General features: G+C 47.5%; 2 protein-coding genes across 2 annotated transcripts; both read right to left on the bottom strand.

Moving 5' to 3' along the window:
• Positions 1–170: 170 nt before the first annotated feature.
• Positions 171–5,594, bottom strand: LOC147225211 (uncharacterized). Its single transcript, XM_086163304.1, has 7 exons — positions 5,221–5,594; positions 4,841–4,895; positions 4,145–4,341; positions 3,046–3,109; positions 2,813–2,931; positions 1,176–1,286; positions 171–410 (listed from the first exon to the last, which is right to left on the bottom strand). The coding sequence occupies exons 1-7, from the start codon at positions 5,365–5,367 to the stop codon at positions 297–299; spliced, it is 807 nt and encodes a 268-aa protein (XP_086019430.1). The 5' UTR covers positions 5,368–5,594; the 3' UTR covers positions 171–296.
• A 2,818-nt stretch (positions 5,595–8,412) lies between these two features.
• On the bottom strand, positions 8,413–13,586 carry LOC147225210 (G1/S-specific cyclin-D1-like). Its single transcript, XM_086163203.1, has 5 exons — positions 13,080–13,586; positions 11,742–11,957; positions 11,254–11,413; positions 10,103–10,251; positions 8,413–10,020 (listed from the first exon to the last, which is right to left on the bottom strand). The coding sequence occupies exons 1-5, from the start codon at positions 13,281–13,283 to the stop codon at positions 9,868–9,870; spliced, it is 882 nt and encodes a 293-aa protein (XP_086019329.1). The 5' UTR covers positions 13,284–13,586; the 3' UTR covers positions 8,413–9,867.
• Positions 13,587–22,193: the final 8,607 nt, after the last annotated feature.

Below are 22,193 nucleotides of genomic sequence, written 5' to 3'. Positions count from 1 at the left end.
CTGTCTCACATCAAGCATACATGTCCTGCACCAGTCTTAACTCTAGACGTCCTCATACAATACCACAGTTCCTCTATCGGCACACTGTCGTATGCCTTTTCTAGGTCTACAATATATTCTATCATAATATAAACCTGTGCAAGAAACAAAAGAAAGGGAAACAGATAAAGTAAAATAATAAAAAGTCATTTATTTCACACTGAACAGCCATTGGCACTGCACCCATGTACCCATTGCGATGCATTCCTTTATTTTCTTATGGAGTTATGCAGAACTTGACGGCGGCCTGTGGACGACTACCAAGGCATTCTTTCGCCCACCCAGTCGCAGAGCATCCCAGTGTCTTGCCTGCCGAGCGACGACATGACGGCTAGCATGCCGTGGACACTGTCCTGAGTGGTCAGAGGAGCCTGAGGGTCACAAACAAAAAGACGGACAACCGTGAGGCCATTGGCTTTCCAGTAAACATTGAGAACCCTTGACAATGTGAGCTGAATGCAAAAAATAAGTATTGACTTTTCAATGGTCAAGACTTTCCATTCCATTTCCATCCAGAAAAATATATTTTCACTGTTTTCCTTATACATCCTCGAGACAATGAGTACTGTGGGATCAAACAGTGGGACTGTAAGGGCGAGTTTGGGTTAATGAAACATTTCTTTTTGAAGTCAATTCTTTTTAACACATTTTAACAGTGAGACCGTTCACACACAGGAGTTCAGCTCCGTATTTCGGTTTCTACTTCGCAAGGAAGGTAAACCAAGACCGGACAAAAGAACATTATACAGTACAAAGTGCTTAGTGCAGTGCAGTTAAGTCATATTCTATGACTATGTATGCAGTGTGCTCAGTATGTTATCGACAACCGATGTGATTATTTTTTGCATTTTGATTCAGAAATAATCTGCTGAGCCAGGTGTTCATGTTATTAAAAAAACTCTCGGATTGATTTTGCACATCACAAATCATTAGAAGCCACAGTTTTTGTCAGATTTAGGCCGCGTCGTTCTTTAGTTATTGAAATCGGTAGGATTTAAGGGCCAGATTCCACGTCGGTGGTGAACCTTCACCGCTTCGTCGACATGCCGTGGATGCTGCAGGTCACGTGCATCACATCACAACACGGAATGGTGTGGATCAACCCTTCTCTGCTCCCCTACCTCATGCAAACTCACCATTTCACCACCCATGTCAGTGCGAACCCAGCCGGGGTGGATGGCTACCACCAGTATGTTGTCTTTCTTGAACTCCTCAGCCTGGCAGCGAGTCAGCATGTTCAACGCTGCCTGATTGCAAACAGCAAATGAACGGAACGGGATGAAATGCACTTGATTTATACAGTCTGACTCGCTAACAACAATTACATTATCCATGATAATAACAATGAAAACGTTGCTATTTTGATATAGAGACACACAATCATTCACGCGTCTTGACAATAGAGTGTCTTAAATAAACCTGCATGAGGAACCCTGAGCAGACACACGGAGACCATCACGCCAGCCCGCCCCGGACAAGCAGAGGAAGACGAGTTGAGGCGAGGGCAGATAAGATGATTTCGGCTCAAAACTGGACTACGAAGGCTACTTTGGTTTGTATAACGGCCATAAAACCATAACGCGTTGCAGACAAAGCGTCCCGCCTCACAAAGCGGCACCTCTGAGATTTCCTCCGCAGAATACAGAACTTTTGGTTCCTTCACTAATGCGTTGATTCATGATTTCATCCTCATTTCTAAAGGAGCTTCGGCTCCTGAAAAAAATGGTTTGGGTTGGTTTTGTTTTCTCTTTTGCTGCATTCCGGCCCCGTCGTGCACGTCCAGGGATCTGACTATCAGTGCAAAGGCCAGCTGTCGTCTCTCTGCTGCAATCACTCATCCGCAATCAGCGTCAGCGGCTCGCTGGCCGCCAAACCCAAAACACACAGCACGGCTGGGGTTTGAGATATCTGGAGTTTCTCTGATTGCAGTGATTTCTTTCTTTTTTTTTTTTTCAATCCAGAAGCACCCGCATCATCCTCTCCTCGCTCTCCCGCACCGACCCAACAGCGAAATCCCGGCGGGATCTCGCCCTCGCAGCTCATCTGTCGCTTTGTCAGCGCATTTATTCAGTTCGTCTTTGGCTGAAAAATAACCCTGAGGCGCAGCCTCGGCTCAGACAGCAGAAATTGAAGTTATTGTTTGAAACCCTATTTTCTAAGCTGCGAGCATCAACACACTTTTAATTTACGAGTGCTTGGCTTATCGGTTTATTTGTGTCCCCTGATTGACAGGGAAGCGGTATTTTACTTTAAAATCCTTCTTTATAATTTGATTTTCATTTCCTTCAGGCGGCTCCCTTCAGGGGTCTCCACAGCCAATCAGCCTGGCAGCTCCAACCCCAGCATCCTTCTACCAAGATCTTCTCCATCCCTTTTCCGACCACATCCAAACTTGAACGTCCAACATGAGCCGTCCCTCTGGTGGACTCTGTCCTGATCTTCTCTGTCCTCCTACAGAAGAACCTCCAGACCTTCATCCTTGCCGCCTCCTATCTTCTCCTCGGTGTCCATGGCTGCTCTCACCTCCATCTCCTCCGCCTTTCCTCTCACAATATCCCTGCTACTCCAAAAAAAACTGCCGGGGAAGTCATGCAACCCATCGGTGATCCAGAGGTCGGCACTGGAAGATGTTCCCGTTCCTGGCATCTTCATCACCGCCTCACATTACCGGTTTCAGAACTAAATCATGGCTAGAAGATCTGAACTTCCACGTCATCTCCACCAAGTCTCCTTAGAATAACCTCTTATTCGAAAAGTCTCGCTGGCCGGGTACCTTGCTGGTCCTGTAGGGGAACAGCTGGGCCTGGTGGAAGTTCTCTGAGCACAGCTCGATGGACGACAGCAGGGTGGAGATGTTGATGATGGCCGACCTCCTGCAGGACATCTCGCCGTCTGAAACACAGAGACGGCGTTCTGATTCCACATCAACCAACCGAGATATTTGCGGAGTATTTACACAGTATTCCTTGATTGATGTTTTCTTCTCCGGGGAGGAACTTGCAGTACCTTTGTTCGCATCGAGCAACTCCTCCTCTGCTGCTGCTGCTCTCTGGAGGAGAGGAAGGAATATCTGGATAGACAGAGAGGAGAAATTGTTGACTTTCCACACGTAACTCAGCAGAATGCGACACAAATACAAAGCGTCGTAGGTTCTGCTGAACAGGCGAGGAACCCGGAGCACCTGGATGGAACCTGCAGGGTCCTCAACCGGGTCCAGGCCTCGTGCCGTAAAGAAAATGCACGTCGAACACGATATTGTTCGTTTTAATGACAGCGAGCACAAGAGTATTGTGCAGCTACTCGGGACATATGATAAAACAGCATGTTTTCCGCTACCGTTATTTACCGCTTACAGATTATAACAGTATTTTTATCAAACTTAAAGTCAAAGTCAGCTTTATTGTCACTTTCTCCGCATGCGGACGTCCGGAGGAATTTCTCGCAAATCCCAGGGCGACATGAAATTAACAATATAATAAAGAGAATGATAGAGTGCAAATTAGCAGTAAAGTGCACTGTTATATTAAACAGTAAACAGTAAACAGTAAACTATCAGGTATGAAGTGCAAAGTGCACGGAGATACAAACTGATGTTTGACGGCATGAGAGAGTAGCAGCAGTGCAAAGGTCAGTTCTCCCTGAACACATTATTTATTATTAATACAAATCTAAAAGCACTGCGGACGGCAAAAGAATTTCATTGTGCAGGGAAACGCATTTTCACACTGTGCACATTTCAATATCTATCCAAGAGCTAGGATCTTGGATAGACACACAAACAAACAGGCCTTCACTCATTCACACACCGCTTTGGAGACATAAAAACATTCACACATCATAAATAAACATGCAGCCATTCATCCTCCCATTCGCACGTCAAGCGACGTAAAACCATTCATACAAAATCTTGAGCGGTACAACAATGTATTCATTCATTCACACTTTGTATAGAGACATGCAACGGTTCATCCTCTCATTTACACTTCTGAACAATGTAGGGTCTCCAGTGAACCTCCTCCATGTGTTTGGACTGTGTGAACCTGGAGAACCCTGAGTTCGGAGTCTTGCCGAGATGTATAATGCGAGAAAGAAACCCGGCGCCGACCTTTCCCAGGAGAAACGGTCCGACCACGTTGGTCTCGAACACGTCCATCATGTCCTGTTTCCCCGTGGCGGCCATCGAGCCCGGCAGCGGCGGCTTGTTGATGGCAGCGTTGTTGACGAGGAGGTTCAGCCCGGCCGCGCAGATTTTCTCGCTCACAGCTTCGAACGCAGCGCGGATGGACGCCTCGTCGGAGATTTCTGCAGGGCGGCATGGACATTTTAGGAGGACCCAAAACCAGATATGTCAAAGTCCAAGAGACATTTTGGTTCTTTCACATTGGGTTTTCTGCAACGCGTGTGCCATGCTTACAATGTTTACAGTGCTTACAATCATTTCTGTTGAAATCCGTAGAAACCGCTAGCTGGCTAATCATTAGCTGTGACAGGCAATAACAGTAAACCCCCTAATGGACCAGCGAGGGTCAGCTAAAATCTTGATTCTCTTTTTCTGTTTTTAATTGGTAATAAATCTCCTCAAATCAACATCTCTGTGGTCTTCATAACGGGGATAATGTCAACTTGGGTAGAATATGAAAACGACAAAAAGCGTTTTTCAGTTTTTAGCCATAATGACGCGATGAAATGATACTTCGGCATCGGTGGGTTCGGGTTAAAAGACTTGTCCCTCAGAGGGACGACAAGTATCGGATGTTCTGGCGATACAGAACATGGGGGGGGTGAAGTTAAAAGACTTTACCGAGTTTGAGTATCGTGATCTTTCCGGGATACTGAGCAGCTACATCTCGCAGGGTCTGGGGAGAAGCAGAGGGGTAAGAAGAATATTGTTAGTGGCGGATCTGGCGTCCCTGCTCAATCTTGTAAACGCCTGCAAATAGACTCTGCTCTTCGCTGCGAAGCGACGCGAGACAACCTGATACACCGATACGAGCCGCGGGATTAGCAACGGAGGTTCACCTCATGCTGTTGATACTCGGGTCGATGACTCGAGGCCCCCCGGGGGCAACGGCAAAGTATGCATACAACATGGCGCAACTTGACTCTTGGATACGCTTGGTTTCTCTTCTATCGCTCAGCCAAGGTTTAGAATCATTTGAGCTGAATGTGAATGAGCGTCACCTTCGCACTGTCTCCGTCGGGATCCCTGCAGGTGGCGAAGATGTGGGAGTCCTTCCCGGTTTTCTCGGCCAGCTGCCGGACCAGCTCCAGCCCGATGCCCCTGTTGGTCCCGGTCACTAAAACATTGCCGCCCAGCTGCGACGTCATGTTGGCCGATCGGGTCCCGGCGGCTCTCCGACTCCGATGGGGAACCGTGTCCGAGAGCGGCGTGGCTGAAATACCGGTTCAGTGCGGGATTCGTGTCCTCACCCGATATAGCTGCGTTCCAGACAAGGAACACCCTCGCACTGCCGTTTGACACGCATTCGGTGACATAACTACTGCGCTTATCAGCCGCAAACATAAAGAGACCATTTGTGATATAGGGTGACAGAGGTTGCTTCTGTGAAACACTTATTCAAACCCTTCACCGCAGCAGCTGAGTAAATCACGAGTCAGATAACAGGGGACTTGGAATGTGCGAGAAGGACTTTGTTTAGCTGCGGAAATGCGATGCTTTTAACAGAACCGGTGGAACCTGATACGCAAGCAGGATTTGATAGCGGAGTAACACCTCCGCGCTCCTTGGAGCCTCTAAATGCAGACCGGGAGCCGGAGATTTTAGTTACTAAGCTCCCCTTCCGTGTAAACATATTCTGTTCTCGATCTACAGAGCAGAAAACCACTCTCTGTTAGCGTATCAGCGCTAATGCTTGGCTAGCCCCTAGCAATTCTGCCACAGGCTTACTCTGCTTAAGGATATCCCATGGTAGTAACCTCATATCCTTCCATATTCCAGGTTCTCAGGTGGCCAGGTTCACACCAAATACCCACAATTGTTATTTCTGTCATGAATATTAAAGCTATGACTGTATCATGTCAGCTATCAGAATGTAGCAGTTAGCGCTACTGTGGTTATTAGCATTAGCCACCCACGCTGAGTTGGTGGTCCAGACCTGCGTTGTGATTTGACGGCACGCGAATCATATCTGCCTTGACCTGTGGTTTAACCACGTGTTGCTTTTCAAAAACCGACCCTTATTTCGGAATCCTGCTTCAACAGTTACAAAAAGACGGAACTTGGTCTCAGATCCATGTAGACCAGTTGAAGTCTCCTGCAGGGGGATCTGGCAGGGATCGGCGCTCAGCAGGTTTTGCACTGACACACACTCGGGAGGACGATCTGTTTCTTCACAAACGCTAAAACTCTGAATCCACCGCCGACAGACGGCAACTTGCGGACGAAGGAATATTCCCAATGAAGAGCGGATGAGAAGCGAGGCTTCACGCTTTGCTTCATTTCAATCAGAGTACAGCCAATATAGATCTGCGCTAAACTTTCATTGAAATTGCTGGAATCCGGAATTAGGAAGGAAATGACGGGCCGTACCATCGACTCCTTGTGTGTTCCGAGACCAATTTGCTTGAAGCTACTGAGGGTCATCATTGCGACAGCAAATAAGAGACAAAGATGGAAAAAAAAGGCAAAAAGCGTTGCGAAGGAAGTTATCGAAACCAACCCTCCAAAGCAGAAAGTATCAGTCTCGATGAAAGCGAGACTGATCGGGGGGGGGGAGGCTTTCAAGGACTTTTTTGCTTCCAAGAGTGGATGCGGGAGGAGCACGACCCGAGCAGATGGGCCCCACTTAGCTAGCAGACGCACATTTGTTTCGCCAAATGACTGAGCCGGAGCGGAAGGGCTGGAGCGATGCCTCGGTCACGCCGGGAGGAGATCAGACTCAAAGGCGTACGAGGGTGTCCCGCGGCGGCGGCCCAAACAACTTCCAGCTGCACCTCCATATTTGTGGATCGATCCCCTTGGAGGAGCTCCAGGGAGCTGAAAAGCGCCGCGGATGGCGAGCGTTTGCCATTTGCTGAGCAAAGACAGTCTGCAGAAGGCAGACAGCAGACTGGAGCGGCTGGGATGTGGGTGGTCGGATTGGTCGGGAGGGCCAGCGGCCCCGTCTGCTGACCCGTCGGGTCAAAGAGACCGAACGAGTGGCCAGGACGGCTTTCCTGGTTTCGTTCACGCTTTTCTTTACATGCAAAACAATTGCTCATTGCTAAATAAGCCCATCAAAAAAATGCATTTCTTTGCAAAGCCTTCATCCACTTGTGACTATTTCTTTTTTCTCTTGAAAAACAGCCCCGGAGGATTTTTTTTTTCCATTACTTGGCTTCGAAAGTCGGTGATGATAAAATCTCTTGTGCCGAGATGAGATCCCGAAGGTGTGTGTGTGTGTGTGTGTGTGTGTACCTTCAATAACATTTATCTTAAGAACGCCAGAGCACTTCCTGTAATCAAGACCGGATATTCTCTCTTCACCCTCGGCGACTGCACACATAACAACCAATCACTGTGACCTTCATCAACCAGCAGACACAGAGCAGGACGGGGGGGGGGGAACATCTCAACCACGGCGGTTTCTCCGACCAGTCCTGACATGTGGTCGTCCTCATGCGTATTTGGATCCTTCAACCAGGATCACATGTTTTGTTTCGATTTGTTTTTCTGTAATGAAAACCTGAGCCTTTTGGCAAAGAACAATTGCGACCATTGACAGAATCAAATGGCCTGGAACGTGATGGATTTCCAGGCGGTTTCAGAGCTTGTGCCTCGCAGCGAGATGGTCCCCGGTTGGTTTCCTTCCTGTGTGGAGTCTCCGCGTGTCTGCGTGGGTTTCCTCTGGGTTCCTCTCCCAGGGAAAAAAAAAAGGTTCATTGGACACCTTAAATTGCCCAGATGTGTGAATGAGGAAGTGAACGATTCTGTGTCTTCACTCTCTTCTTGACTGACTCGTTTCCTTGATTTGTTGCACAGCCGGTTGAATCCAATGCTCTGCTTTGGTTTCAACTCGTAGGCGGAGCAAAACCGAGGACTTTGACACGATGAAGGTCGTGCGGCGAAATAAACTCGGCCTTATTTTTACGATCTCGACGCCGTGGCTGGAAATTCATACGTGGGTGGCGCAAACACCTGTCAGGTTTGAGGAAGGTCCTCCGGGTTTCACACCTGCATCCGAAGGTGTGCCGCGTTTGTTTATCCAACGCGGGTTCACGGAGGCCACCTTCCAAAGATTTATCAGCCGACACCTGTCCGCACATGCACCTTCACCTGAAGGCGGCGGGTTGAAAAACAACCCGGCCCCAACGACTCTTACTGATTTGTCGGTGATTTCCCGGGCGGCACCTCAGCAAAAACACAATCTGGAGTGGTTTAAATTTTTTTTTTTTTATTGTATTTGTTATTTTTACCTGCTGAACGTTCCTAAATAAAATAAACATTGTGAAAAAGGTCCATCGGTTCAACTGTGTGACATTCGGAACACACACACACACAAAAAAAAATCATAAATAGGATATACATCATCGGTTATGGCAGTCTTTTCTCCAGAGGATTCCAATGATGTCATTTCTAGCCTGACAAACAAACCACCAAAAATGAGGTTTCATTCGGTCCAAGGTTATTATTATTATTATTATTATGGAAGCATGACTATTAGGATTCCTTAAAAACAAATAACAGTTTCCATCAATTCATTGTCATGTTACAGTAAATCAATCGTGGCTTCCCCGACCATGAACAAAACAAAAATAAAAAGGTGTGTGCTGTGGAGAGCAGCTGAATCCAACAGGAACAGAAATGAAAAGAATTCAGTTCTTGCTAAAGCTGAATGACAGAAAAGGATAAATACCATAAACACAATACAGTATTAAGCCACATGTTAGCAGCACTCCGACAGTCGTCCGACAACATTGACTTGCTTTTGCCCCTTTTCTTCAAATGGATCGAGGACAAACCGTCACCAGAGAACACACAACTGGGAACATCGAACATCTACTTTTGCAACCGTGGGCATTACTTTTTTTTTTTTTTTTTTTGACGTATTTATTTTTATTTTATCAAACCATCCTTCCCTGTGCTCCCCCTGCTTCCGACGCAGCTCCGGTCAGAAGCCGGATGCCTGTAACCTGCACTGACGATCCAAGATACAGAAGAATTCTCCGACCCAAATGTCGCACTGCCCTCTAGTGGTGTAAACTAATCACTACACGGTTCTCATCAAAACATTTTTCTGTTTTTTTTTTTTGTTTTTTTTTTTTAAGCAGTTCGATCAGATTTATGTACAAGACGTCAGAATACCGGGTGTAATCGTCCGTTACTTGTCGCTTAAAGGGGCGGGCCGGGGGTCGCAAGCCTTAAAAGCTCTGCAGGATTTCGAGCCGTACCGCTGCGAGCGACCACTCGGTAAATGGCGCTCGTCAAGCCTTCAACCAAACCTTTCGAGTCTTTCTAAATGACACCTCGGGGCGGTCGTTACCCTGTGAAGTACTTGTCCCTCGGGACCAGCTTATGTGAGAAGGGGTGAACTTTGCGCCCCTTGAAGAAGAAGGATGTGCTTTGTTAATGCACAACACTTCTGCTCAGGTAGTCGAGGCTGTTTTCAACAAGCTAACGTGGGACTTCGGCGTAGGAAGCCCCATGCAGCGTCGAGTCCAGTTATCTGAGAACCATTTTGAACGCACATCGCAGTCGGGAAAGGAGTATTTTTTTTTTTTTATTATTATTTTATCATCATCTGTGTTGAGATTTTTTTTATCTACTTCAGCAGCTCAAACTGCTTTTTTTTTTTCTTCCTGTTTTGTTTCGTTTCCCATCCAATCCCTTCAGATATTGATGTCCTGCACGTCTGTGGGTGTTGTCGAGAGATCCTGCTCCTCACCAGTGTTCTTGGTTTCTAAGGCCGCTGAGTGTTGCACCTGTCTGAGGCTGGTTTCCAGAAGGGACTCGATTTGTTCTTGACACGCCCTCAGACAGTCCTGGAGGCGAGGGGAACGCACGGGTTATCTCTCATCGCCTCCGTCCGTTAGAGAAGTCAATGAGAGGAAGCTAGTAACTCACCGGGTCACTCCGAATAGTGAGAGCCAGCTGCTCCGTCAGCTTCTGGGAAATCGTGTCGCTTCCCGCTATTCTCATCTGTAGACCCTCCACCGCCGCCACCATGCTGCCCGCTGCTACCATGGACGGAGGGCTGGCTATAAACTTTACATCTGTGGAGGACCACATTTCAATAATTTACCGTTTACTGAAATGTATAAATGTATTTCTGGATGTTCCTTACGCTGCCGCAGTATCTGCACTGTGTTGACATTAAACTTCTATTAGACGGGGTTGCAACCTACGGCCGACCAAATGTCATCTAACCACGTCCCATACAGGCGCCTGCTTGGAACCCAACATCATTTGACCTCATCTATATTTTATTTCAGTATTATAACTCTGTTGAAGACCACAATTAAATCCTATAACTATCCAACAAATAACTAACTTTATTTCCACGAATCATTACTCGTCTTACTAATATCAACACAAACCGTGTTGGGAGAAATACCATTTAAGTTCAACAAATGAATCTGATCAGTTTTTGATCGGTGTATCTTAATCCCGGCGAAATCGTCGGATTGCTCGCTTTGCTGTCCCTCGGATACACAACCATTATGTTCTCTCTTAATGGGGCTTTATTTTACTATATGAACCCCGTCGATGTAAATCACCCGATTTTTCCGCACATTCAGCTGAAAAGACGTTCGTTGTCGTCGACCTTAAGTGACCCTAACTCTGTTTGACTGAAAGGTTCAGGCTTATTAATTCAAGTTTTGAATTGCTAAAGAGTAAAATTGCTTCCTGATTCACGTGTTCCCTTCAAACACACTATTTCACAAAAACAGTCACAATACGCTAAATAAACCTACATTCATTTCATCCTCCAGCATACACACTCTGGTAGAAACACAACATCTGGCAAATGAACAGGATGCTACTTAACGGCTATTTTGGCCCATCAGAGGACAAGATCTTTGCTGGAACTGTATTAGTTAAAAACAGAACCACTTATATTTTGATAAGTCAGGAATCCAGCAAGATATCACCAACTGCATCAGACTCTGGGGGCGCAACACTATCTTCGATTGTATGAGTTATAATGCAGCTGGCCTGAATAATTCAGCGGTTTGTGAAATAGTAGCACACACACACGATAGCATGACACATACCAGTGGCACACAGCGCCACGAAGGTCTGGGCGTGCTTCCTGAGGATCGGCTTGTTCTCGCACCTCACGGGCAGCCGGGATAGGAAGTGGTCGATGAAGTCGAGGGGGGTCACCGAAGCGAGGTCCCACTTGAGCTTGTCCAAAACCAGAAGCTCCATTTGCTGTTGTGGGGGGTGGGGGGGGGGGGTGGAGACAGAAGGACAGGTTCAAGGGTGATCCCCAGCAGCAGATGCAAGGATTAACAAAGATGGCAGCGGCTACTTCTAGTGTACATTTTGGGATTTAGGAGGCTTTGTGGTGCAACTCGAGGTAGACATCTGTGGGCTCATCATGACCCCCCCCCCCCCCCATGGGATCCAGTGGATCCGGCAAAAATGATTATGGATAGACAATCTCTGAAGGTGCTGAAGAGTAAACCTTAGAAATGATGCTACAAAGAGGTCGGCTATCTTGGGTGAATAAAGGCAGAAGTCGATCGCGGTGACCCACCAGCAGCTGGGTGTGTGTGATGGAGCTGTCTGTGTAGATGCAGAGCTTCTCTGCAGTCAGGGGGATGGTCTCCATCAGCTTGGAGGCGAGGAACATGCAGGCAGCCCCCAGCAACTGCAGGTGGCTCTTCTTGGTGGACTCCACGGACAGATAGCGATCTAAGTAGTTCATGGCCAGAGGAAACACCTCCTCTTCGCACTTCTGCTCTTCACACACCTGCACAAGGGCCATCTGTCAGTAACTGCTGAGCGGTCGAGATCGCTCAAGTATCCAGACAATAACAAAACATCTTTGCCAAAAAGAGCAGCCGCTCGGCCATTGTTGTTTTGAAGTTTGAAGAGGCTCTCCAAGAGTATTAGAAGTCTCTAAAGTGTCATTAGCACCTTTTGGTATTAAGACACATTTAAAACTCATTTAGTTTGGTCCGAAGATCGTGGACCGATCCATTCAAGTGAGTGTGTGTGGTCAAAAGGAACACAAATCCAGAGAGCCTAGTATAATAGATGAGTGTTTGTTTCGTTTAAAACAGGGAACAAATAAAATAGCAGACATAGGGTATCACCTCATTCATCGTCTGTTTTTTTAAAGTAGCAAACTGTGCACAAAGTACACTTCCTAAACCTTCCTAAAAGCTGAAAAAAAAGTTGCAGAACTACAACTTTGGTTCATCAGCCAGCCCCTGCTGTCCTGCACAGAAGGAGAAGTGCTGTCCATCTGGCTGCTGGTCGGAGGGCTGACCGTCAAAAATGAAGATAAAACAAAAACGTCTGCAAAGCCATAGAGCATCGCTTCATGTTTTACAACCAAAAACGTGAAAGTAACATACAATGCAAAGTTACACGAGTGTACACAGTATACGTGTAATTACAAATAGTAGTAACTCGTTTGCTGAGGCTTTATTTCTTTGTTTTGGTTCAATCGAAACGTGCACGATCGTTACACTAAGATTAATGAAATAGAATAAGGGATACTAGTCGCCCTTGTTTTCTTTTCCAGAGAGGGAAGCCTGAAACACACCGCCGGAGACAAAGACAAAAAGTTTGGTGGCGCATTTCTAGCTCCATGCTGGTCTCCATTAGCCCATCTGTCGTGGGGTTCCCCTCCACACGGGGCTGGCGTTTCCTACACGTTATCACTATATTAACCGGGTTCCCCAAATTTTACTTTGAAGCGGATGCATTGGAGAAAAGCGAGAGGAAAAAAAACACGCAGCTGTCGAAGTTTCTGCACCGAAGCTTCCCGGTGAGCTGGCTGCTTGCAGATCGCCTCCGAGCCCCCCTTCCCTCCCTCCTTCCTCGCTCCTTTTCCCCTCGTGGTGCCTTAGCTTCCCGGACTCACCTCCAGCATCCAGGTGGCCACGACCCTCCTCATGTACGGGGTCACCTCCCGCTGGACGCACTTGAAGTAGTTGGGAGCGGGCAGGTACTTGTCCTCCACCCGCAGCAAGGAGTCCAGCACCCGGTTGGTCAACAGGTTGGAGTCCCAGTAGGCCCTGCGAAAGGTAGGCCTGTCCCCCTCGCAGCCCAACAACTGGGGCTCCATGCCGCCTCCCCGCGCTAACCCTCGACGGCTACTGCTGCTTCGCGGTATCGATTAAGCTAGCAAACTCGCATCAGCCTACTTTGACACTCTTGCTAGCTGCCTCATAATTGAAAGAAAATGTTTGCTAACTTTGGAACTTTTCTCTTTAAGTTACTTTTTTTGTTGTCGTTTTTTTTTTTAAACAAATTTAACCAGGCACGTATAAGTGAAATGACTCCTTGTTTGTCTTCGTTGAATTCCTAATCCGGCTAGAAGGGGAGATAAGGTCCGGCGTGGCTGCTCACACCGAAACAATGTTCCACCGCGAGTCCGCTGCGGGCTTTAAATACTCGGTGCTTTACATTAAACGTGGCGAGATGCAACTTCCGGTATGGAACTTTCAAAATAAGAGAGGCCTTTAATCCGCAACATGGGTTCCAATGAAGACCGAGCGGGAACGACGGCCATGGTAGGCTTTCACACTGAAAGCGGAAGTAGTAAAGATGCTCCGTCGCGGTCTTAGTCCCTTAACTTGACGATATGTCGAGGGGTATGGAACAATGGAAAGTTCTTGCTGCTGAAATTCCAAATAGACCAGTTTGGAGTTTTAAGGTTTTCCACATTTCCTTATGGCTATTGTTACTGTTAATTTGAAATTTCACTCGAATCCAAACACATGCAAGCAAAACCTTAAAGTTTTGAGTATTTCATGACGAATTCCACTCCATAAATGTGCTTCAAGGCCTTTTATTCCTATGAACTATTTGGTTTTCTTTTCCTTTCGTCCTGTTGTTTAATGTGCCTTTTGTCTCATACATATGTATATATATTAAGAGAATGAGAGCGATGCTCCATTAAAATAAATATGAAAAATAAATCTCCCGGCTGTGTAAGAGTCAAAGTGTCGCGTTGGAAGCGGTAGTAGATTAGCAGTGAATTCAATGCAATAAATATATCCCGCGGGACTCTTCTGAGACTTTACACCTCCGAGTTGCCCCACCCACCACCCATCACCACGCATATTCATTCATTTACAAGGGGCTTTACAAGTTGGCAACTCGCTCACACATTCACGAAAGGATGGCACAGCCATTAGGGGGTCATTGTTACGTCGGAGGAGGCATCGACGCGACCTCTGAAGGACACAGCGCTGCAAACAGCGGCCGTTCCACCCACTGAGAAACTAAGCACTTTATTTTCAGTTGTATTACACGTATTTCAAGCTCATGCTACTTTTGCATGAATTGTATTTGATGGTATTTCCTCCATATTGTTGTGAAATATTCAAAATGTCACGAATTTACAAACAAAGGCCAAACCCTTTGTCGGATATTCAAACGGTGTGTATCTTAACAGGCAGTCACAATCACCGACCAGCTTGCGTTTTATTTGTTGTAATTTGAGAGAATATGATTGACCTTTGCACGGCGAGTTCAACTAATGATTTGAATAAGATAAGATAAGATTCTGTACCTGCAGAGGGGAAAAACCTGAAAGTGTTTTAGGAATGTACTTTGTCTTTTCTGAATGTGATGCACAAAATGTTTTTGGATTATTTTTGAGTTACAAACCAATGGATCGACATAATGATCACATAGCGGTTTGAATCGGTAAACACGGAGGCTTTGTGTTTGTCTTTGAAAACCCTCTTTTTCAAATAAATATACTTGAAATGAGAACTCTTATGAATTTTTGCCATCATTTTAAAAAGTCGTCGTTTCCTTCTGATTCAACGTACAAACACCGACAGAGCACCTGGAAAGTCTTTTTAATGGAAAAGTTTGAATGCTTTCACTTTCATTGCTCAGTTAAAAGCAAACACGCAAGATAAGGTGAATCAATTGTTAACTTTATGAATGGAGAGAATGATAACCTAAAACAGGAAGCAGGTTTATAATTTTTTTACTCTGTTGACGTAAATTGCATGACATGCAAATATTCACCCTCTCATTCAGACGTCATATAGACAACATACAGTTATTTACCATCTCATTCAGACGTCCAACGGAGACATGCAACTGTTTATTCTCTCATCCTCAACAACTCAGACACATAAAACCATTCACCTTGTCCTTCACAACCATTCACTCACTTATTCAATGTCAAAATGAGACAAATTATTCACCCTCATGTTCACATGTTATATATGAAATCATTCCCTTTCTTCCAAACTATTCATTCTTTCATTCACGCCGTTCATCACTGTCTCGTCCAGATGTCCAGATAATGTAGGGTCTCCCGCAAACCACGGCGCCGCCCCAGCTTGTTGCATCGCCTATGAATTTAGTGTTGATCTTCTGGCAATTTATAACATGCTTTCATGGAATAAAACATTCAACGTGCGGCTCTTGGATGTGCGTGTTTTTATGATTGGGTTTTATCAGATCTAATATACGAAAATACTGTTACCGGCTGACGTTGGGTTTTGAATAACACCGATGATTACTGTTCCTTAGTGGTGGAAAGATTTACGGCTTTCCTCAATAAACCTTCAAAGTAGCAGCCCAGACCGGAGGAAGCCATTCACAATAACGTGCTGAGTTCCCCGGGGTGACATTAACATCGACTCACCACTTTCTCACCTTCTGCAGGTCACGTGCGTTTCCCCCGGAGGGACACGCATTCTTGTAAAAAGTGGGCGTGACACAGGAAGACCATGCGGGCAGGAACTCACAGCAGCAACCGTATCAGAACCCAGGCGGAATTCTTACGGCGAGATCCGTCGAGACCCCCGACGGTTGGACTCGAGGTCTCGCGAAGGAGACTGAGAACCATGTCCGTGTCTCTGTCTGTGCGCGACCTTTCACCCCGGACGCTCGGGGTGGCTGGGTCCGGGGTCACGCTCTGGACACCGTATACAATAGTCGTCTACACGCTCTATTGATACGTCTTGATTGATCCCTCTCACAATAGAGACCGATCTTTGGCGATCAGCTCCGCCGGCCTGCTGCTGGACCCGCCTCGGCACGCAGGGTTCACCGCAGACTCCCGGTGAACCCTCGCCCTGAGCAGGTTACCGGTGGAATTCAGCATTTTCTGGGTTTACTCATATGTTTTAACACCCTACATTTACCTGAAAGCTCAAATACTGATGATATCTCATCTAAGCGGGTCATCCGCATTCTTTCTCTTCCTTTTCCCTTCCAAAACAAAGATGCTCGCGGAGATCAGGGCTGTGAAAGAGCCCGAGGTAAAGAGCGCGAAGCCCGATAATGATGCCGAAGATGAATGTGGCATTTCGGACGCGCAGAGGTCTCCCGAGCCGAGGAATCCGACCCGACCATTTATGTCCGAACCGGTGATAAATGAAAAGAAATAGATGGAGAACGGTGGGAAGGTTTAGTCCACGTTGGCGCCGGGACCTTTAAATTATCACCGATAATAGCCGCCGCCCATCGGCGTCACTTTTACATGATTTACACACGCGCGCGACAAACGGTCGACCGTTCCGCTTCCACGATCCTGAAAGCGGATTCGTTCAGGGTGATACTGAATCATCTGCGGCGCGACGGCACACATTCAGCGATCGAAACGCACATTTAGCTGATCCTATGAAGTCATTTAAGATGCAATTTAAGTGCATGTTTAAATGTTCTACGCCCGCGGGTCGCAGGTAGAACAATGACCGGGTTGAGATTAAAAGTTAAAAAAGCTAAAATGGATGACGGCGTGAGGCCACGGGGAGGAGACCACGCCTTCAGCTACTGGTTCTTCTGGTAGCTTCTTTAATGCTGTTGTGACATTTACGCGCCTTCGCACACCGCCACCCGTGTCGCTCGGCCTTCGGTGACCAGCTCGAGGGACCGGCCGAAAGAACCGCTAATCAAACGTTCCTGGAGTTCTAGACTGACACTCTCCCATCGGAGCCGCCCTAAGAATATCTCCAAAGGCCGACAACGACGGCGGCGGCGGCGGCGGCGGTGGGTTTTGTCTTCACTTAACCCAACTCTAATCACAGTGTAGCCGCGTCGCATGATTCAGCAGAGGGTTTTGCACAAAGCGACTTTAAACACTACATGTTGCCGTCCAGCTCTTTAGTCTGGTCGTCTGGCGTTCGCGGATCCGGATTTGACTCAGTGCAGGGCTTGAAAAGGAACAACTGGCATATCATTAGTCTTAGTACGACAGAAGGAGCCGTGAGTGGTCGTCACGTGGCAGCAGAGGAATTCACCGCGGGAGGAAGGACAATGTGGAAGGTAGGCCCGAGCCTGCGGGGAGACGGGTATTGAGTGCGAATGATCCGCAGAGAGGATCCCTCAATGAGACCAGGGGAAAGACGATGACGCCGAATTAAAACGGGAGCGCGCGAATACTTTGAATCCCGGTGTTTTAAAGCAGCGCGGGGGGCCGGAGCGTTGGCTTGCGGAGCTCCTCCGCTGTGGAACCGTCTTCAGATCTCAATCCGGAGTGGGCGGACACTCTCTCTTTGTTTAAAAGCAGGCTTAAAACCCTCCTTTTTGAGGGAGCTTTTTGTTAGCGCTAGGCTAGCCCTTAGCTACGCAGGCTTACTCTGCTGAGGGATATCCCATCATGCACTTCTTTCGTTCCATCTTCCATGCACGGCAGTGACCTCACCTGTTCTCCGAGCCAGCCGCCGTTGTTAATTCTTTTATGAATACTAAAGCCGTGTCGCCAACCGGTCGAGGCAGAAAGCCGCCGCTATCGACCGGCGATCTCCCCGAAGTTACCGCTCGGTAAAAGATGGCGTTTCCTCGCCGATTGCTCGCTCCCGGGTTTCCGCGGATCATCTTAAGGATCGTGATCCAGACCAGGAAAGTGTCATCGGACGACCGCGCCGTGATTTGGCGCCGTAGAAATAAAACCTGACTTGACTTGAGGGCACGGAGCGAAACATTGGTCGGTCAACAGTGGAGATCTGTTTATATCTATTCAAAGGTATTTCGGGCGGTTATATCCCTCCACCACATCTGCGGTGAAGCGCGGCTCTGTCAGAGATGACTTCCAACCTCCTAAATCAAATTTCCCCTTTTACAAGAACGGCCAGGTTCCTCCGTGCCGGCGACTATCGTTCATTTGTACATTTGTGTTCAGGAGCGACGGCGCAGAAGGGTGGGAGGGCTCCGTGCCGGGAAACTTTTTCAGTTGAACGTTCGGCGCTGTGAATAACTGTATTTGCATTGCGTCGCTCCAAACAAGACCTTGCACAAACATCTTTGCTGTGTGTGCCTTGCAATAAACTTTTACACCAGCGGCAAGTATGATAACTTCCGATGAATTGAAGCTTCTTCGCTACAATCGGAGCACTTTGGTGCGTCCGAAGCCGGCGGCCGTGGCAGCTATCTTCCGCTGAAGCCCCCCCACCCTCTCCAACCGGCGCTCGCGTGTAGGAGGGGAAGGAAACACTCAAGTGCGTCAGCATCTTTTAACTCTTTGAAAGCCTTTGTGTCGCGCCTATTGCGCCCGGACACGAGGGCAGGGAAAGCACAAGGTGCTTCTTCCCAAAGAATGTGTCTCTCTCTCTCTCTCTCTCTCTCTCATCCCCCAATGCCGGCCTTCGACTCCGACCCCCACAGTGTTGGGTTGCCGGGGGGGGGGGGGGGTATCTGTGTCCGGCCTACGGGTATCTCTATAAACGCAATCGCTGAAACATCTGCGCACATCTCGCGCAACCGATTTTTAAAGACCGATCGTGCATTGGATCGGATGCAATCGCTCAGTCTCGGTTTTACTTCTCAGATCTCGGAGATCTGGGAATGTGGAGGATATTTACGAAAACCTGCCGCTGGAACAGAAGAGGAAGCGCGGTATTCGAAGAATTTTCCTCATAGAAAACCAATGCGGTTTAAAGAGCACTTGATAGTAAATTTGAAATCATTTTTAACGCCTTTTTGTTTCGTATTTGCGACTGTCTGACCTGAGATGGGCCGACCGGGCCATGTGAGTTTGATATCCCCTTTCCAGAAGTTCTGTTTAAGAATCTGCAAATCCCTGCCGCCGAAGCCCAAACCAACATCGGCATCATCGTCCATTTTAGATGATACAATGTGAATGTAAGCAGAAAGAATGAGTTGAAAGAACTGAAAGAGAAGGTTTTCTCATAAAAGCTTTCAAAACCAAGGGTACACACACAATGGGGCATGATGAAAAGATGGATAGAGTAATTGTCCTGTTAAGTGATCCGAAAAGACAGGATAAGGGAGGGGGTGGAGTGCGTGGCGGTGTGTGTCTTGTGAGTGTGTGTGACACAACGCACTGAGAGGCCAAGGGTGCTAACAAGAGGAAAACCCCAACACAATACACTCTTCAGCGGGCGCCCCTTCTCTGCCTCTACCCCCCAAAAGACATATCAAAGAAGAAGTTGGACACCAGAGGGGACTGCTAGGACCAAAGACAAAACCCGTCCCGGCGTTCCTTCCCATGCACGTCGCTCGGCTCGCTCGTACGGACCGACCTCCGGGTTCCTTCTGCGTGCGCGGGACGATTAAATAACGGCGACGGGACGGACGGCGGGTCGCCCCTTGCTGTGTCTTCGCGTCGCTCCGATTGTTGTCCGACGGCTCGATCTGGCTCCGCACAACAGAACCGCTTCTGCCGGGGCAGAAAATTACATGGGTTATAACTTTCCAGCGACAGCTATGGACAATGTGCGGAGCATGTTATTATGATGCTAATTGCCGTTTGGTACTTCCATTACCGCGGCCAGTGTGGCTAATTGCGCACCCTTATCTCCCCTTCGGCTAATAGCGGACCCACAGGGGAGCATCCCGGGCCCTGTCCTTTTTTTCTCTTTCCGCAAAGCGAGGAATCGGCGACCTGCCGCAGACGCTTCATGTGAACCGTCGGCCCGGTTGGCCTCGGAACCAAAAACGTTATCGGCGGTCGACGGAGCCACATCCTTAGAACCATACCGTTTATACGAACACACCGTCGCTATGGGCCCACAAGTGAAAGTGAAACTTTCACACCTTCCTTTTTATGTTCTCCAAAATGCAGCAGCCGCGCTCAGCTGGAACCGAGAGGGATTCCACCCAGCTTTCCGACCGAAGCGAAGTTACGAGAGCGAGGAAGGGGATGTTTGTTTGTCGCCCTGGCGTTCGTCACCCTAAATTTACCGTCCAATAAATGTCAAACACGAGGGCGAAGTGGATGCCTCCGTCCACCAACGTGTGGTGATCTCCTATATCATGTGTCGTCCTCACAAAGACAGGAACTGCGCTCGTTCGCGGCCAAGCCGTCCCCGGGGTTCGGCATTTTTGATAAAGTGTGTGAATAGGGCCTTTCCCCTCCCGTGCTGCGGTTAAACTCCGCCGCGAATGGAAGGTCAGGACAGGAGGGGGATGACCTCTGACATTTTGTGTCTTTCTGTCTAATCCACGACACCCAGGAACTGAGTGAGATTCATGGCCCGCCTCCCCTCCGCCGCCTCCCGATGCAATCCATCCCCTGCACTCTCCCTGCTCCTCTCTTTGGTCTTTGTCCGTCATTCTCTCCCTGCCCCCTCGTGACCTGTTACTTCCATTTTGGCCCCCTTGCCTCTTTTTTTCCCCCTGCCCTAACCTCCCTGCAACCCCCTTTTCATCTCCCTCCCTCTCTCTGTTTCTGCCTCCTCCTCCTCCTCCTCCTCCTCCCCCTCTTGAGTTATTTTCCTTGAGCTCGCGCTTGTGAAACTACAGTTTTTAGAGCCGCCGGGGTTTCCGCACAGAGTCCGGGGCGGGTTTTGAGTCACCACGAGAAGGAAAACGCCTTTTCCAGTTCGCCGTGTGACAGTTGTTTATCGTTTGTGTGACATTCAGTCGTTTACCGGTCACAACAGCGGTCAGCGATTCCTCCTCCGCCGGAGGGTCCCCGGTTGGATTCCCACAGGGTGGTGAGGCACGCCTGCCATGAGGCAGGGGAACTGCGTGCCTCACTTGGTAGCTCTTCGCAGCAGTTTCATGATCGCTCAACACAAGAAACGAGTAACATACATACAAAAACACTGTACTTTGGAAATATAGTTCATTTAGCAAAAGTGTTAAACATTTTAATAGTGACATACAGTGAGACAGCAATACAGTCTTAGTGCAGAGCATGCCAGCTGTCAGCTGTTGTTGGCAATCTACATTGAGGCTCAACAGTCCCTGGCCTCACCTCACATCTCCTCTCAGTATTTGAACCTCACACATCATTGAATCAAATGAAAATTACCTTTATAGTGCAAATCGCTGGAAAAGATAACCATTTACAGGACTGTCTCAGAAAATTAGAATAATGTGATGAAGTTCTTTATCTTCGGTAATGCAATTACAAAACAAAAATGTTATGCATTCTTGATTCATTACAGATCAACTGAAATATTGCAAGCCTTTTATTATTTTAATATTGCTGACTGTGGCTTACATCTTAAGAAAACTCAAAAATCCTATCTCAAAATATTAGAATATCATGAAAAAGTATGTTTTGTCTTTTTAATTGCATTACAGATGATAAAGAGCTTTATCACATTATTCTAATTTTCTGAGACAGTCCTGCAAGTCTTTTTTCATTTTCCTTTTTTTTTCTTTCCAAGAATGGCAAGTGAGGCAATGGCCTCTCCTGCCTCCCCTGACTGCACGTCGCTGGTCTCTACTTCATGCGTGAACCAGAGAATGTTGATTGTGTGGAAGAGAGCGAGCGATTTTCTGTCTCTATATAACACACGTATGACAGAGTGAATGCTTTATGTATCATTATGATGTACGAATGACCAAGTGATTAGTTGCATATTTCTATTTGATGCTTGAATGAGCAGGTAAATAGCTGCATGTCTATATGACACATCAGTGAGTGAACAAATGAATGAGTGAAATGCATTGTATTCTACCCACTGTTCTATTGCAATGTTCACATGCATAGCTATAATCATATTTATAAAAAGCACATATTCCGATGCACCACAGACAGTAGAAGTAGTGTTATTCTACACTGTACATGTGACAATAAACACTTTAA

This window comes from Fistularia commersonii, chromosome 17, assembly GCF_037954325.1.
Source record: "Fistularia commersonii isolate RoL2024-O1a breed Wild chromosome 17, RoL_Fcom_v1.0, whole genome shotgun sequence".
In the NCBI taxonomy this organism is placed as follows: domain Eukaryota; kingdom Metazoa; phylum Chordata; class Actinopteri; order Syngnathiformes; family Fistulariidae; genus Fistularia; species Fistularia commersonii.
Note: the sequence above shows the minus strand (reverse complement) of the source record. Positions and strands in the feature narration are given on the sequence as shown.